Source organism: Sinocyclocheilus grahami, unplaced genomic scaffold (genome assembly GCF_001515645.1).
Source record: "Sinocyclocheilus grahami isolate Dianchi unplaced genomic scaffold, SAMN03320097.WGS_v1.1 scaffold1410.1, whole genome shotgun sequence".
NCBI classification, from domain to species: Eukaryota; Metazoa; Chordata; class Actinopteri; order Cypriniformes; family Cyprinidae; genus Sinocyclocheilus; species Sinocyclocheilus grahami.
In genome coordinates this window covers 108,840-123,234 of record NW_015506589.1, presented here as the reverse complement: position 1 = coordinate 123,234, position 14,395 = coordinate 108,840, and the positions used below count along the sequence as shown (strand labels likewise).

Genomic DNA, 14,395 nt, shown 5'->3' with positions numbered 1-14,395 from the left:
GCAGCAACAATAAAGTTACGCCTTCTTTCTTTGCGTGAACATTTGGGTGGCGTTATGCACATCTTCCCACATTGTGACGTAGATATGTGGGGGCGTGTTTAAATGAGGCGTTTTAGGGGGGCGTGGACCAGTCTAAACTTTGATAAAGAATATCTCTTTGGTTTTGAGACTTTAGTCTTTGCAACTTCAGGGATCTTATCTATTCACGAACAGCTTGTAACACTCCAAAGAGAAAGGAAAACTTGAAATCGCATCATACGACCACTTGAAGCATAAAAACAGACAACAACAAAAAACACATACAAAAGGTTAAACTCCATGAAGTGCATTTCTGAACAGATATTCACATTCATAAAAAAGATTGTGAAGTTTATTTAGTCCTCAAACACACTCTTGCATCAGTAAATGGTGTTTGTCTTGTGCTTGAGTAGCTGATGTGATGTGATGGAGGCAGGGCTGGTTGGATTTAGAGCGTCTTAAATCAAAGCGATTCATCTCCACTGAACTTAAACTTGACTTTGGGCCATCTGATTGATGGCTCTTTCAGAAGCACTCACACAAAACCCTCAATCAGCCCAAAACAGCCACACAATGAGGCCGCACCCCACCCCCCCACAAACACACCCTCCAGATCTGCCCCGGCCCATCATTCCTGCCCCGTCTGAAGAGCCATCTGCCCCTCCTCCGCCCCGTGGTGCAGCACGAGGGTGACTTTCCCATGCCACCGCATCAGTCAAACGCGCCGCACGCCGCCCCTCGCAGCTGCCAAACACACAACAAAACACTCCGGTCACACTTGAACTTGAACGTGCTCGCACGCAAAAAACAGACTCCTGTACCTCTGCACTCGTCTGGCATCTGGACCGGAGTCTGACCTCAGAACATGAGCCGGGTCTCCTCAGACCAGATGAACTCTCTGACAGGAATCAAACTAAACCCTCATCAAACTCTCACACAGGATCCAGAGAGCAGCTTCCTGCTGGATTCATGGGATTTAAGGCCCATTCACAAGAATGCTAATGATAACTATAACTAATAACAATAACTATTAAAAAATATATTAGTGTCCACACAAATGGACAAAAACTACAGTATAATGAAAACTATAACAATATCTACAATCATAACTAGAACAATAATGATAAATATGACAATTACGATAGATTCGTTATAGTCTCATTATAGTTATTGTTGTAATTGTTATAGTAACTAGAGCAATAATGATAAATATGACAATTACGATAACTACAATAACTGTAATGATGACTATAACTATATTAGTGTTCACACAAACAGATGAAAACTATAACAATAACTATTATCATAACTACTGTAACTACAACTATAGTTATCTATTTGTTTAACTACAATGATAAATATAACTATATTAGCGTCCACACAAATAGAGGATTACTATAATGAAAACTTTAACAATAACTATAATCATAATTATAACGATAACTTTAACTATATTAGCCTACTGTCCACACAAACAGACGGTAACTATAACAATAACTATAATGACAACTAGTATCATAACGATAACTATATTTATAACTACAACGATAAATATAACTATATTAGCAACCACACAAACACATGAGGACTAACAATAACTATAATCATAACGATAACAATAAATATAACTTATATTAGCAACCACATCAACAGACAGTAACTATAACAATAACTAATGATAACTATAATCATAACTACAACGATAAATATAACTAAATTAGCATCCACAGAAGCAGACAAAAACTATACCAGAAAAATATAACAATAACTATAATCATAACTAAAACAATAAATATAGCAGCAACACACAAACCAACAAAAACGAACATGTATTATGATAACAATAACCATAACCATACTTGCATCCACACCTATAGATAATAATTAACGAAAACTATAACCATAGCTATAATTATAACGATAAATCTAACTATATTAGCGTCCACACAAACAGATAACTACAACGAAAACTTTAACAATAACTATATCATAATTATAATGATAACTTTAACTATATTACTGTACACACAAACAGACAATAACTATAACAATAACTATAATCGTAACGATAACTATATTCATAACTACAACGATACATATAACTATATTAGCAACCACACAAACAGATGAGAACTAACAACTATAACAATAACTATAATCATAACTATAACAATAACTGTAATGATAACTATAATCATAACTGCAACGATAAATATAACTATACTAGCATCCACACAAGTGGACGATCACTATAACAATAACTATATCAGCATCCAGGACGATATTGTTCTGTTTATTATAAGCACGCGCTGCAGTTTTGACATCTGCCAATTTAAATGCTTGTGCGCTTTAAAGTCAGATGGATTGTGATTGTACGGTATCCCACAATGCAATGCACTGGACATTTTTAGACTCATTATTTGATCAGACTTAAAGTTAAGACATCTTAATACAAAATTCAATTAAATCATGACCAGTCTTAGATACGACATCAATCCAGCACACTACTGTTGAACACTATAAAGTGTGCAGTATGCAGTAAGTGTACTAAGGTCAGGTCTAGAACTGGTTTAGTGTGAGAAAAAGATGTTTTCTTGAAATGTTCCTACATGAGCTCAAACTCCAGAGCATTTGTCCCTTTGAATGCTTTAGTGTTTGTGTCTCTTAGTCAAATGAGGCGGACTGCAGCAACTGAAGCTGCAGCTGTTTTCTCCTCCTCACAATAGCAGCCCATCTTCAGCCGTAAACTCTGGATAAACGGGCCGGACCCCCCGCGGGGTTCAGAGAGCAGCCCCGCCCCCACCGGCACACCGTGACCTCAGATCCTAAAGGTCATGAGAGAATCAGCCGCTCCTCCTCCCGCTTTCTTCATTGTCTCTGGAGTGGCCGTGAACTTCAGCGGCCAATAAACACGTCAAACACTCCATTAACGGCATCTGCTGCTCAGACGGGACAAATCTGAATGTCAAATATGCGTCTGTGTGACCCGAGGACAGAACCGGACTTATTTATGAGGGAAACACGTACGGCGTCGCAGACTGCAGTCAAAAGTGCTGAATCTACTAGTGATCCTCTCAATCCAATAACACTGGTCACTAGAACACACCATGGTTTTACCATTGCTTTTGGACACAGTACACTTTTTATGCTTTTTGAATATGTAAAATTGGTAATATTGGTATTACCGATATATAATATTGGTAGTACCATGCAAATATCATAATAAATGAATATGGTATTAAAGGTACCGAGTCAAGTGAAATTTATTTGTATAGTGCTTTTCACATTGTTTCACAGCTGCTTCACAGAAAATACTGATGTTAATGTTTATACTATCTTAATATCTTCATGCCTTATAGTTGCATTTACTGTATCAGATTTGAGCTGTTTTCATAAATATCTTGTTTTGTGAATATTTTCACAGAAATATGCTGCTTCATACACGACCATTCAAAAGTTTGGGCTAAGAGGATGGAGTGAATGTGTGTATAGTCTGATAGAGTCGTCTGAACTCAGAGTCTGTCCTGATTCTTCACGCTTTCAGACTCTCAGCGGGAGAATCGAGCATCTAATGAGACTTACAGCGGCTCGTCTGTCTCAATTGACACTCATTAATGAGACCATCAGAGTGAGACATCAGCACTATTAGTACTGCTGGAGTCTGTGTGTGTAATATTCTATAATCTGAACATTTCATATTATATATGCTTATGTGTGTGTGTGTGTGTGTGTGTGAGTGAGTGAGTGAGTGAGTGAGAGAGCAAGAGAGAGTGAGTGTGTGTGTCTCCACTAACAAATTATCATATTCATGATACTGATCTGGTTCCCACAGTGCTGAATAGACTCTGGTGCTAATTAGGATTCTCCTTGTAATACCTGTCATACCTTTGTCATTATACAAATTTATGTCCTCATTTGTCACAAATACGCGCGCACACGCACAAACACTCACACACACACACACACACAGTAGAGAGTTTGACCACAGTAGATTTGACGGTGTAGATCTTTTGGATTAACCTTGTGACCCTGTGCAGCCTGACACTCCATTCTGTGTGATTTATAAGCGTTTTGAAAAGTGGGGACATGGGGTAATGTCCTGAAAAGTCACCTTCTCCTTGTAATACCTGTCATACCTTTGTCATTATACAAATTTATGTCCTCATTTGTCACAAATACGCGCGCACACGCACACACACTCACACACACACACACACACACAGTAGAGAGTTTGACCACAGTAGATTTGACGGTGTAGATCTTTTGGATTAACCTTGTGACCCTGTGCAGCCTGTGACAGTATGTGTGTGTGTGTGTGTGTGTGTGTGTGTGTGTGTGTGTGTGTGTGTGCGCGTGTGTGCGTGTGCGTGTTGTGTGTGTTCAGCAGCTGCCACGCAGGATTCCGGGTCCTTATAATGAGATCTCAATCAAACCCCCACCCAGTCTGACCCCGACCCTAAAGGCCCAGTCATATGAAAATGAGGGTCAGGTCAAAGGTCAGGGTCAATGTCTTTCTCAGGTCTGTCTGTCTCACTCTCATGAACATGAACTTCAGCAGAAGCTCCTGCAGCGACTCTGAATCATTCAGCCAATAGAGAATCAATCTGCATTCACAGACAATGTTTATATTTTATTATTGAAATAATAAAGAAATTATACATAAATCAGTGCTGCAACAACTAATCAATGAAAATCAATAAAGGAAAATAGTCGACAATGAAATCATTATTGATTACTTTTGTATATGCTCTTTCATCAAAACATTTGCGTATCAAACATTTTATATTATTTTATTTTATATTATTTATAATATAAATAAATGAATTATATATATACACACACACATATATACGCTGACTCAATTAAATAAAATGCTTTTAATCTGATTAATTAAACAACTAATCAACAGAATATTTATCAAAATCATTGTTAGCTGCAGCACTAATATACAAGTATAAAGTTAAAAATAAATTATCAATCTAACATCAAATCAATATAAATGTCTCTCCTCAGTGAAGAATAACTGATGATAACTAATGAATAACAGATGAACTAATGACTGCTAATTAAACTCATTAAAGCCTTAATGAATGTTAATTACACAAAACTCATTTGCATATGAGCAGCAATATTTACATTATCAGAGACTGAATCAATTACATGAACAGTGTTATTAGTTCTGATCTATTATACTGATAATTTCCCTGAACATCAATAAACCAAAATCAAACAAGCAAACAAGCAAAGCATTGCTGCTGACAGATGAAGCAGTTCTGAGGAGAGAAAGAGCAAAAGCTGAGACTCACCTGAGACTGTGATGAGCAGCAGCAGCAGCAGCAGAGCTGAGAGTCTTTCCATGATTCCTGCTGTTCGGATGATGTTTTATAAACTCATGATGGATAAAATTAAATGTGAATATTCCTCAGAGCTGCTTTATTCCTCCTCCAGATATTTCTCATGTTATTCCTCTCAGAGTCACTGATCATGTGTGAGAATCAGCAGCTCTGTTGATGCTCTCAGACTCCTGTGGGGGCGGGGCCACCCGTCACCAGCCAATCAGAGAGCATATAATGCTGATGATTTAGTTGTTTTTCCCCCAGTAGTGTTAAGGAGGTTCAACCAACTCTGAGTTGAAACTTGAACTCTGAGTTGACTTACCCTGAGATGGGAAACTGAGTTTTCGGGTTCAGAACAGCTGAATTGAGTTAGATCAGTCAACTCTGAGAAGGTTGACTTTGAGTTGAAAAGCCATGCTCAATGGAGTTCCGAAATTATGATTCACCATGGCAACAGCACCTGACAAAAAGACATCTGCATACTTCCGAAGTCAATATGTAACTTAATCACTGCTATAATATCAAAGAAAAAAAAACTGGCAGAACTGTAAATTATTGAACTAATATTAATTTTCATGGTATCTCACAGGCAAAAGAAAAAATAAAGGTAACACTTTATTTCGATAGTGCACTTTACACATTCTATTAACAGTAAGTAACTTTGCAACTACATGTCAACTAGCAGTTAGTAGAGTGTTAGTAGACTATCTGCTTAATATCTTCTAACACTTTCTTTGTCAACTTATTCTACTAACCCTAAACCTACCCTAACAGTCTACTCTGAGAGTTAGTAGACATGTAGATGCAAATGAATGAGAATTAGTTGACATGTAGTTACAAAGTTACTTATAGTTAGTAGAATGTCTAAAGTGGACTATCGAAGTGTAACCAAAATAAAAAAGCACAAAAAAGCAGCTAAACATGAAGTATAAAAACTTAATTAAATCAGGTAAAGCTTTAAAAAGGTTCATGGGTGTAGGCTACATGACTTTACAAACATTTGACATATTAAATAAATATCATTCAGTGTCTGTTTCAATGTGCAGTAGCTTTTCCACATCGTCTAATGCTCTTTTCACATAATTAAATGTTCTCTAATCCAAACGGTTGCATTTCTTAATTAGAGTAATGAAATTATCATTTGACTTCTACTCAGCCACAACAAAGAAGGCTTGCAAAACCATGAAGAACAGATGAAGAGGAGTTGGCCACAATACCAAGTATTGGATGAATATTGAAATAGAAAAAAAATAGGGGGAAAAAAACTGTTGCTTTTGTATTTGTAGGAAATAAAGTTGACCAAATAAATATAACAGTTGTGGTGGTTGTTATGGCATATATCTCGAACTACCCTTCCATCTGGCATCCTTCCATGCCATACAGTAATCAGCTTCATTTTTAATGGGCTTGTGCTCAGAAAACTACACAGAAATTCTCATAAAGAGTGTGAGCGCGAGACACCACTCAAATAAATATGCATGTGGATATGGCAAAAAAAATCAAAATAATCCTCTCCCGATGTAAATGTAACTCCCTGCGAATTAATGTAACCCCTATTTTTGTCTTCTTGTTTCCAGTCAAAATATCTAAAGATTCTTAAATCAAGATGCATTTCATACATAAGAAAAATTACATATGGTATTTAGTCTTTTAAGAGTATTTTTCTTATTTGGCAAATTATCTGCCAATGGGGTAAGAAAAAAATCTTGTTTCCATTTGCATTAATAATTTGTCTTGTTTTAAGTAAAATACACTTAATTTAGATTCCAAAATACTCAGCAGGAAAAGCATTTTTGCAGCCTGAATGAATGAATGAGGTATTTAACCATTGCTTACACTTTAAAAAGGGGAAGGAGACCGCAAGAAACTTGCAGTTTAATGAAGAAAACCTACTCCCTTCCAGGTTAGGTTCACAGAGTAAATTACCAGGGTAACTGACTCTGAGTATATGTCATGGTTTGCTAGCTCTCTCCCACCCTCAGTGTGTGTGTGTGTGTGTGTGTGTGTGTGTGTGTGTGCCTCTGCTGATGAGCTTATCAGTGGCAGCTGTGGCTTATCAGCTCCATTATTTAATGGCTTTGCTTCTTACCCTGTGTTGTCAGATTGTTGGTGTTGTTGTGTGGAGTCTTGTCCTGGATGTTCCTCGCTCCTGCTCTGGACTGTATGCTGTTGTTTACGGTTGGATTACCTCTTTGTTCCTGTCCTGGATTGTTCGTGCCCATTGCAGTCACCGCGCTACCAGTGGATTACTTCTCCTGCACCTTGCTCTTGATTTCTGTCAGCCGCCAATCTCTGCTTCCTCAAAAATCTAAAGTAGCTCTGGTGATGATGTTACTATCCGGACAGGCAGTGCTGGGGGAACCAACATCCATGCTGCTCTTCGTTTAAATCACTCTCTGAGGAGATGAGACACATGTTTAATCACGCGGTCGCAAGGCGGCTCAAGTACTGGTGGATCTCCGCCAAGGGAATCGCACTGTCACAGACTATTCTATTGAGTTCCACACATTGGCAGCCGAGAGCAGATGGATTGAGGTGGCGCAGTGGGACGTGTTCCTTCATGGGTTGGCTGACCGTATCCAGAAGATATTCACGCTGGAACTACCCACCGATCTCGATGGGCTGATCGAGTTGGCCTTGCAAGTTGATGCCCGTCTGCAACATCAGGACCAGCGAGCCTTGCAGACTCTAGTCTCTTATGCCGAGTTCACACTGTACGATTTTCAAAGACGTTGCATCACTGTTGGTTTCACACTGAACGACTATCTGGGGTAGCATTCAGTTGTTGCTGTGTTCACACTGCACGATGGAATGAGACAGCAGGTTACGCACTGCATGACTTCACAATAGGAAGAATCGCAGACAGCTCTGTCTAGTGCAGGGTTGCCAGGTTTTCGTTACAAAACCCGCCCAATTACTACTCAAAACTTGCCTGAAAATAGCCCAATTGCTTTTGAGGAGGTCCCCCAGTAAAAATCGCATTCGGGGGTAAAATACAACATTTTTTTGGCAGGGTTCTCCTGGTACAATTCACATTCCAGGGCCTAAATATTACATTATTGGGGTCACTTCAACCTGCTGACATAAAAAACAACCGGATCGCGACCGCAATCATTTGGATTTGGCAACACTGGTCGCAAACTACTTTTCATAGAACTCCTCCCCGAACTTCCCGCTCCCCTGTATTTTGGTCTCTCATTGGCTGTAGGTCATCGCCGATGTGTTTTTCAGTCAGAACTAATTTCACACAGCACACAAAACTCATTTGCATATGAGCAGCAATATTTACATTATCAGAGACTGAATCAATTACATGAACAGTGTTATTAGTTCTGATCTATTATACTGATAATTTCCCTGAACATCAATAAACCAAAATCAAACAAGCAAACAAGCAAAGCATTGCTGCTGACAGATGAAGCAGTTCTGAGGAGAGAAAGAGCAAAAGCTGAGACTCACCTGAGACTGTGATGAGCAGCAGCAGCAGCAGCAGAGCTGAGAGTCTTTCCATGATTCCTGCTGTTCGGATGATGTTTTATAAACTCATGATGGATAAAATTAAATGTGAATATTCCTCAGAGCTGCTTTATTCCTCCTCCAGATATTTCTCATGTTATTCCTCTCAGAGTCACTGATCATGTGTGAGAATCAGCAGCTCTGTTGATGCTCTCAGACTCCTGTGGGGGCGGGGCCACCCGTCACCAGCCAATCAGAGAGCATATAATGCTGATGATTTAGTTGTTTTTCCCCGAGTAGTGTTAAGGAGGTTCAACCAACTCTGAGTTGAAACTTGAACTCTGAGTTGACTTACCCTGAGATGGGAAACTGAGTTTTCGGGTTCAGAACAGCTGAATTGAGTTAGATCAGTCAACTCTGAGAAGGTTGACTTTGAGTTGAAAAGCCATGCTCAATGGAGTTCCGAAATTATGATTCACCATGGCAACAGCACCTGACAAAAAGACATCTGCATACTTCCGAAGTCAATATGTAACTTAATCACTGCTATAATATCAAAGAAAAAAAAACTGGCAGAACTGTAAATTATTGAACTAATATTAATTTTCATGGTATCTCACAGGCAAAAGAAAAAATAAAGGTAACACTTTATTTCGATAGTGCACTTTACACATTCTATTAACAGTAAGTAACTTTGCAACTACATGTCAACTAGCAGTTAGTAGAGTATTAGTAGACTATCTGCTTAATATCTTCTAACACTTTCTTTGTCAACTTATTCTACTAACCCTAAACCTACCCTAACAGTCTACTCTGAGAGTTAGTAGACATGTAGATGCAAATGAATGAGAATTAGTTGACATGTAGTTACAAAGTTACTTATAGTTAGTAGAATGTCTAAAGTGGACTATCGAAGTGTAACCAAAATAAAAAAGCACAAAAAAGCAGCTAAACATGAAGTATAAAAACTTAATTAAATCAGGTAAAGCTTTAAAAAGGTTCATGGGTGTAGGCTACATGACTTTACAAACATTTGACATATTAAATAAATATCATTCAGTGTCTGTTTCAATGTGCAGTAGCTTTTCCACATCGTCTAATGCTCTTTTCACATAATTAAATGTTCTCTAATCCAAACGGTTGCATTTCTTAATTAGAGTAATGAAATTATCATTTGACTTCTACTCAGCCAACAACAAGAAGGCTTGCAAAACCATGAAGAACAGATGAAGAGGAGTTGGCCACAATACCAAGTATTGGATGAGTATTGAAATAGAAAAAAAATAGGGGGAAAAAAACTGTTGCTTTTGTATTTGTAGGAAATAAAGTTGACCAAATAAATATAACAGTTGTGGTGGTTGTTATGGCATATATCTCGAACTACCCTTCCATCTGGCATCCTTCCATGCCATACAGTAATCAGCTTCATTTTTAATGGGCTTGTGCTCAGAAAACTACACAGAAATTCTCATAAAGAGTGTGAGCGCGAGACACCACTCAAATAAATATGCATGTGGATATGGCAAAAAAAATCAAAATAATCCTCTCCCGATGTAAATGTAACTCCCTGCGAATTAATGTAACCCCTATTTTTGTCTTCTTGTTTCCAGTCAAAATATCTAAAGATTCTTAAATCAAGATGCATTTCATACATAAGAAAAATTACATATGGTATTTAGTCTTTTAAGAGTATTTTTCTTATTTGGCAAATTATCTGCCAATGGGGTAAGAAAAAAATCTTGTTTCCATTTGCATTAATAATTTGTCTTGTTTTAAGTAAAATACACTTAATTTAGACTCCAAAATACTCAGCAGGAAAAGCATTTTTGCAGCCTGAATGAATGAATGAGGTATTTAACCATTGCTTACACTTTAAAAAGGGGAAGGAGACCGCAAGAAACTTGCAGTTTAATGAAGAAAACCTACTCCCTTCCAGGTTAGGTTCACAGAGTAAATTACCAGGGTAACTGACTCTGAGTATATGTCATGGTTTGCTAGCTCTCTCCCACCCTCAGTGTGTGTGTGTGTGTGTGTGTGTGTGTGTGTGTGTGCCTCTGCTGATGAGCTTATCAGTGGCAGCTGTGGCTTATCAGCTCCATTATTTAATGGCTTTGCTTCTTACCCTGTGTTGTCAGATTGTTGGTGTTGTTGTGTGGAGTCTTGTCCTGGATGTTCCTCGCTCCTGCTCTGGACTGTATGCTGTTGTTTACGGTTGGATTACCTCTTTGTTCCTGTCCTGGATTGTTCGTGCCCATTGCAGTCACCGTGCTACCAGTGGATTACTTCTCCTGCACCTTGCTCTTGATTTCTGTCAGCCGCCAATCTCTGCTTCCTCAAAAATCTAAAGTAGCTCTGGTGATGATGTTACTATCCGGACAGGCAGTGCTGGGGGAACCAACATCCATGCTGCTCTTCGTTTAAATCACTCTCTGAGGAGATGAGACACATGTTTAATCACGCGGTCGCAAGGCGGCTCAAGTACTGGTGGATCTCCGCCAAGGGAATCGCACTGTCACAGACTATTCTATTGAGTTCCACACATTGGCAGCCGAGAGCAGATGGATTGAGGTGGCGCAGTGGGACGTGTTCCTTCATGGGTTGGCTGACCGTATCCAGAAGATATTCACGCTGGAACTACCCACCGATCTCGATGGGCTGATCGAGTTGGCCTTGCAAGTTGATGCCCGTCTGCAACATCAGGACCAGCGAGCCTTGCAGACTCTAGTCTCTTATGCCGAGTTCACACTGTACGATTTTCAAAGACGTTGCATCACTGTTGGTTTCACACTGAACGACTATCTGGGGTAGCATTCAGTTGTTGCTGTGTTCACACTGCACGATGGAATGAGACAGCAGGTTACACACTGCATGACTTCACAATAGGAAGAATCGCAGACAGCTCTGTCTAGTGCAGGGTTGCCAGGTTTTCGTTACAAAACCCGCCCAATTACTACTCAAAACTTGCCTGAAAATAGCCCAATTGCTTTTGAGGAGGTCCCCCAGTAAAAATCGCATTCGGGGGTAAAATACAACATTTTTTTGGCAGGGTTCTCCTGGTACAATTCACATTCCAGGGCCTAAATATTACATTATTGGGGTCACTTCAACCTGCTGACATAAAAAACAACCGGATCGCGACCGCAATCATTTGGATTTGGCAACACTGGTCGCAAACTACTTTTCATAGAACTCCTCCCCGAACTTCCCGCTCCCCTGTATTTTGGTCTCTCATTGGCTGTAGGTCATCGCCGATGTGTTTTTCAGTCAGAACTAATTTCACACAGCATGATTGTGAATCGCCGACAGCTCCAGATATTTAGCATGCCAAACATTTCACGGGTGTCGGCAATTCCCTCAGATCGCGTCTTTGATCATTCACACTGCGTGATTGTCACTCGCGTGAACGAGCACCGATTTACCTCCGATTTTGGGCATTTGTCTGCGATTTCGCAAAACCTGTCAGCAAGTGAAAAATCGGGCTAAAACCGTGCAGTGTGAACTCGGCATTAAACGTCCAAGTGCTCAGTCACCTGTGTCAATACGGTCAACCTTCAATCCTGAACCCATGCAGGTGGGCAGAGCTCTGCTGTCCCGGGAGGAGAAGGATCGCAGGAGAGCGAAGGGACTGTGTCTTAATGTGGCGCAGCGGGCCATATTGCGGCCAATTGCCCAGTAAAAGGCCAAGCCCGCCAGTAGAACTGAGGTTACTGTCAGGTGCACTGTCTATGGAAAAATCCTCCACTTCTACTCTCCTACCAGTCACACTGCAATGGGCATCCAGCATCTACTCCTGCCAGGCATCTCCAACTGCCTTTCTGTTCTTTAAAGGACAAAATTTCAATCACGCACAGCACTGATCTTGTCACCCTTATCACTTCAGGGAATCACTCTGAAAAAATCAGATTCCTGCTTACAGACTCCCCTCTCACTCCTGTTGCGTTGGGCCATCTCTGGCTGGTTTGTCACAAATCTAGGGTAGTCTAGGCCTCTGCTTGAAGCAAGAATTGTTATTCCTCTTGTCTCATGTTTGCCCGTTCGTCTGTGTCTTGCTCTGTGTTACGGGGGGAGCCGGTAAACCTGTCTAACATGCTGGAGGAGTATCTCGACCTGAAAGAAGTGTTCAGTGATTCCCCAACTGCTTCTCTTCATCGTCCCTATGACTGTGTCATAGATTTATTGACAGGTATGTCTCCGCCTAAGGGCAAGGTATACTCTCTTTCAGTCCATGAGAGGGAGGCCATGGAGAAATATATTTCTGATTCTCTAGCAGCTGGGATCATCCGCCACTCTTCTTCACCTGCTGGGGCAGGGTTCTTTTTTGTGGGGAAGAAGGATCACTCTCTGTGACCTTGACTACAGAGGGCTGAGCAATATCACGGTTAAGAATACCTATCCTTTGCGTTGATGTCTTCAGCTTTCGAGCGGTTGCAGGAAGCGTCCGTTTTCACAATGCTGGATCTTCGCAGAACTTATCATTTTTTTATGTCCGCATTAGGGAGGGGGATGAGCGGAAGACCGCATTTAATACCCCCAGAGGACACTTTGAATATCTTGTTATGCCGTTTGGCCTTTCCAACTCACCTGTGGTATTCCAAGCATTCGTCAATGACATGCTGAGAGATATGGTTCATCAGTTCATATATGTGTATGTGGATGACATATTGATATTTTCTTCTTCTTTCCAGGAACACATCCAGCATGTCAGATGGGTGCTCCAGCGGCTGCTAGAGAATCCTTTAACGGATTTGAATTATAGAAATGTGATAGTGTGTTGTGTATGCCAGGTTAAAGAGATGGATCTGCTGTGCTACTGAGTGATTTGCGATTGTAGCTCAGTGTAGCTTTGTTTTTCTGTTGGAATCTCTATCTTATTATAACTTTCTGTTGTTTAAACTGCTAAAATATAACTTAATTATCACCATACTTCTGATATTATCTAACATAAAAATTTGATATTGTTCGCTTTTTAATCTAAACTGCGAGTGCAGCGAGTTAGCATTCCGTTCTTACTCCATTTCTTTTCTCTCTCGTTCCATTTTTCACGAGTTCATCGAACAACTGTGGTAAGTCGAAATCATTCAACAATCACGATGAGTAATGGCTTCTCCTGTTATTGTCACTTGCACTGCTTGCCTTATGTATAGTGTAGCTTTCTCTGTCAGCGGCGAGGGACTCACATGTGATAAATGCAGGGAAATAGTTAGGCTGAAGGAGAAGAATTTAGAACTAGAGACACGCATCCAAACTTTCATTAAAGATAGTAAGAATGTGAGGGCCTTATATACGGCTTTGGATGTGACTAGCTTAGCAAGTCCCGCACATTGTTCAGTTCCGGTTGCAGAGCCCCCGCAGCAGGGCGACTGTGTGACTGTGAGGCGGCATAGTCGCGGGACAAAGGTCACCGTAGCCACCAGATCCAGTCCGTATCCAGCCCAGATGGTGGATCAGCACCTAGAGATGACCTCTACAGACCTGAAATTCAGGACGGAGATCAGGACAACTAGATGAGCCCCAGAGACAGATTCCCAGTGAAGACCTTGTCTCCTAGACGGCCATTGTGACAAGACCACGGAACCAGATGAGCT

The 14,395-nt window shown here is 40.3% G+C and overlaps 1 protein-coding gene across 1 annotated transcript in view; it reads right to left on the bottom strand.

Annotated features, from left to right (window-relative positions):
- Positions 1-5,376, bottom strand: part of LOC107570054 (immunoglobulin superfamily DCC subclass member 3-like) — a 20,948-nt gene extending 15,572 nt beyond the window's left edge. Inside the window, exon 1 of the mRNA XM_016256246.1 lies at positions 5,325-5,376. Within this exon, the coding sequence (XP_016111732.1) occupies positions 5,325-5,376 (52 nt within the window). The remainder of the gene's footprint in view (positions 1-5,324) is intronic.
- Between the last annotated feature and the right edge of the window lie 9,019 nt (positions 5,377-14,395).